This window comes from Herpailurus yagouaroundi, unplaced genomic scaffold (genome assembly GCF_014898765.1).
Source record: "Herpailurus yagouaroundi ecotype Mexico unplaced genomic scaffold, PumYag 189, whole genome shotgun sequence".
Taxonomy (NCBI): Eukaryota; Metazoa; Chordata; class Mammalia; order Carnivora; family Felidae; genus Herpailurus; species Herpailurus yagouaroundi.
In genome coordinates this window covers 11,231,926-11,235,957 of record NW_024412420.1, presented here as the reverse complement: position 1 = coordinate 11,235,957, position 4,032 = coordinate 11,231,926, and the positions used below count along the sequence as shown (strand labels likewise).

The window sequence follows — 4,032 nt, the reverse complement described above, 5'->3', positions numbered from 1 at the left end:
CGCGAGATCGTGACCTGGCTGAAGTCGGACGCTTAACCGACTGCGCCACCCAGGCGCCCCCCGTTTTTGTTTTAAAAGGCTGCAAAAGGTTGAGTAGGTGGTTCAGTCTTTATACAGTGCTGCACAGAACATTCCTCTTACCCTTTCTCGATGCCTTCTTTTAAAAAGGACTTTTACCGTGAACAATTCTGATCCCTACTGCATAATTAGACAAAAGTAGCCATTCTTGTCCCTTAAGGGACAAAGTTTTTTTTTTTTTTTTTCTTAATTATGCTTCTGAAAAACCTGCCTAATGGTTGTACTTACCCAAGAGATCGAAATTGTGTCTCCCAGGCCTGGCCGACGTGTTTTGTTTTGTTTTTGGTCTAATTACACATGTCCCCAGGAGACTGGAAAGGCTCAGAAGAAGCTGTTTCAGCCTCTTGGGTAAATTCTAGATGTTTAGATCCTTCCATGAAGGATTTCTTATTCTGTTTTCCTGAAGCTCACAACAAGGTGCAAAGGTAAAAATATTTTAAAATAAGCTTGGAGCAGAGACTGTCTAATGGGAAATTCTGAATGGAATTTGAAAATGCACCTTCGCTTACTTCTCATTCACAAATTTAAAGCACTGCTGCGATTCAATTACTTTATCTTTTAAAACTGTAAGTTAACGGCACTGTACTGAAAATACCATCCACAGAAGGTCAATTCAGGCTGATCCCCACGCTCCGTGCGCTCACAGGGGCTTCCCCGGTCGGCTCTCTGGCCGAGGAGCAGGAACGGACACCCCAGGAATGCCGCAGATGTCAAACCCTGGCTCTGAGAATATCCACCGCTGAGCCTTGGTATTTCCATCTAAAAAGTGGGCCTTTTGATACTACTCGTCCTTACGGGAGCTAGAAGACGAGAGGGATAAACAATCTGGTGCGTGTAAACTTCACCGAAAATCAGAGGGCGGGTGAGGCACACTCATTATAAACTCATGTGTATAAAAAGCTGTGTCTTCTGCTTCCCCAGAGTTCACAGTGTGTATTTCTTATTGCCTCCACTGAAAGCAAGATTCCTGTGGTCAGAGCTGAGCTGGCTAGACTGGGAGGGCATGGCATGTTCACAGTGCTTAACTGTATTAATAAAATCTCGAAAGGTTGATAAGAAGGATACAGCTATTATTCAATCGTTCTCATCAGTAGCACCGATTGGGTTTACATGCCTCATCCTCTACAAACACTCCGAAGAGCTGATCAATAAAGATAAAGCTTCCACTGTAAAAACAAGTACTTCCTCTGTTCCCAAGGTGCAAAGCAAGGTGGAAGGAGACTATTCCTATGGGCCAATCCCGGGAAGGCTCTAGTGCCCTTCGGTCTGAACCAGCTCTGCCCTCGGATGGGTGCTGCAGCATTGTGGCAGGAAGCGGCAGCACTTCCGGCAGGGAACTGTCCTTCTCACAGGGTCTACTGCTGGCCAGGTTTAAGGCCTTTTAAGGAAAACTTTCACAGGATGAATAGCCACCCAACCCCCCAGCTTGTATTTCCTCAGACCACAGGGCCTTGGAGGACAGGTTACCGAGCTCTTTCTGATGTATCTACACAATGAAAGTCAGTCTCCCAAAGTGTGTTTTGGGGGCCACTAATCCCCACCGGTCCCTGAAGGAAAGGATTCCAGGGTTAACTAAATTAGAGAAATGCTATCATATTCTTTTAGATAACTCACAGCGCACATTAACATAGCAAACATTCTGAGAAATCCTGCAGTGAGACAGCAACACACAAAAACCTCAATTTGACTTGTTTAAACTCAGTGCTTCGTTAACATTTCCCCCCAACCTTATTTTGAGAATCACTGGCCTGTTTTGGTCATCACCTTATTTCCTTGATTCGAAGATCCATATTTTAATTTTCACACTCCAATAATTCTCAAATTGAAGTGTATCTTACAATCGACACACATGTTTATTACAGTAGTATTTCTTTTTTCCCAAGGAGCGACCCATCATCTCGTAATTCTGAATATGGTGTATTTCAATAAATACCTAGGTAAAAGTTGAAAATGCCAACCACGACCCTGAGCAAAAGATTATTCTCTTACTGACAAAGTTGCAAAGAAAGTTAAGGAGCTCAGGGGAGGTAGGTGGGTGGAAGGATGAAACCGGTGACAGAGGTGAAAGAGTCTGCTTGTCATGATGGGCGCGGGATGACTTATGGGAGTGTTCAATTATGGGACTGTACACACGAAACTAATATAACACTGTATGTTAACTAACTGGAATTAAAAGGAAAATAAAATCACTCACTGTTTAGAAAAAAAAAAGTTAACAAACTCCAGAACACTTCATAAATTATAAGGCCAAATCATAAATCCAAATGTTAGCGTTACCTAAAACTTCAGTATCACTGTGCTTATATGTAATCACAACAGTGAAGGGAAGAGAGGTAAACATCAGACTTATCCTTTTTTATAATCAGGGTGACCATGTAGTTTCCTTCATTCAAAGCAGGACACTTTGAAAGATAAAGAGGGTTCTACCAATAATTGTGTTGGCACCCACGTGTAACGCAGGACTGTCCTGGCCACACTCAGACACAAGTTCATCTGATGTACTATGTAACAGAGCCGCCCAGTGAGGAACTCAAAAGGTCACAAAAAACTCCTCCTCTTGTGGTTTTCTTGTCCTTCCCTTTCTTTTCTTTTGAGAGAGAGAGAAGGAGAGAGAGAGAGAGAGAGAGCGCGCGCGCGCACATGCGTGCATGTGCTGGGGAGGGGCAGAGGGAGAGAGAGAATCTTAAGCAGGCTCCGTCCAGGCCCAGAGCGGAGCCTGACGCACGGCTCAATCCCATGACCATGGCTCAATCTCATGGCCATGAGATCGTGACGTAAGCCAAAATCAAAAGTCAGGCCCTTAAGCAACTGAGCTACCAGGCGCCCCTATTTTTCTATTCTTATCTCACCTTGTCAGCAGCTGCCAGCAAATCATCAGCCATTTTGTCGAGGTTCGGAGCCTTCCCCGTGTAAATGAAGCACATCATTTCCTTAAAAACTTCAGGCTCCACATCATTGATTTCAACCCGATTCTATGCCAGAAAAACTAAAAATGAGAAACATTCCAACAGAACAAAACCCCCAAACAATTTTCATGACTTTAAGCTCCGGTGGGAGTAAGGCGTGTATCATCTGAAACCTAACACGAATGGGCAATCTCTCTCTGCCCTACTTCATGAGAACAGCTTTTCCTCCTATCCTATGCACCACCTTTACCCTCTCAAATACAAGAGTTGTTTTTGGTTTTGTTTTGTTTTGTTTTTTTTTTTTTTGGACTTTTTCTGAGTGGAAACACCTGTCTAAAACCCTCCCTCCAAACTGGATGATCTACCTGGGACACAGTGAGTTTGCTTTACTTAGAATGCTTCCGGACCACCTCTCCCTGCTCTGAGAAAGTGAGAATGCTACGCCATTTTAATAACACGACTGGAAAAATAAATCTGGTGTCAAATTAGGAAATCATCTGGATCTAGCCACCTAGCTACAAAGACATATCTTCATTCCGTCACATACCTTTTTGCTCTCCTCCATTTCATGTTCAAACATGGCACTAAAAACTGGAGAACGAGCTACAAAGTGAAAGGGGAACAGAGACAGATAAGGTTATCACACTGAAACCTCTTGGCTCTTCTGTTATGAAGAGACCACTCTGTTTCCTGTCCCATTGCTATAGGAAAAGGGTCTTAGCCTCAAATTGTATCAGAATAATAAAATTCCTTTCTTCTTCTATTATACCAATAAGCAAATAATAATACATAAGGGGGAAAAAAGAAACCAATACTTTCTTCTCTTTTTCTTTTTTAAATGTTTGTTTATTTGAGAGAGAGAGAGAAAGAGAGTGCATGATCACATGCATGCATGCAGAAGGGGCAGAGAGGGAGAATCCCAAGCAAGTCTCACACTATCAGCGCAGAGCCTTACATAGGACTTGGTCACACGAACTGTGAGATCATGAACTGAGCCGAATGCTCAACCAACTGAGCCACCCAGACACTCTTTTTTTTTTTTTTTTTT

At 43.1% G+C, this 4,032-nt stretch overlaps 1 protein-coding gene across 3 annotated transcripts in view; it reads right to left on the bottom strand.

Annotated features, from left to right (window-relative positions):
- Positions 1-4,032, bottom strand: part of SPOP (speckle type BTB/POZ protein) — a 68,310-nt gene that overhangs the window by 4,539 nt on the left and 59,739 nt on the right. For all 3 annotated transcript variants that reach the window (XM_040497223.1, XM_040497225.1, XM_040497224.1), the window contains exons 7-8: positions 3,532-3,587; positions 2,928-3,050 (exon numbers count right to left, since the gene is read on the bottom strand). In XM_040497223.1, the coding sequence (XP_040353157.1) occupies positions 2,928-3,050; positions 3,532-3,587 (179 nt within the window). The remainder of the gene's footprint in view (positions 1-2,927; positions 3,051-3,531; positions 3,588-4,032) is intronic.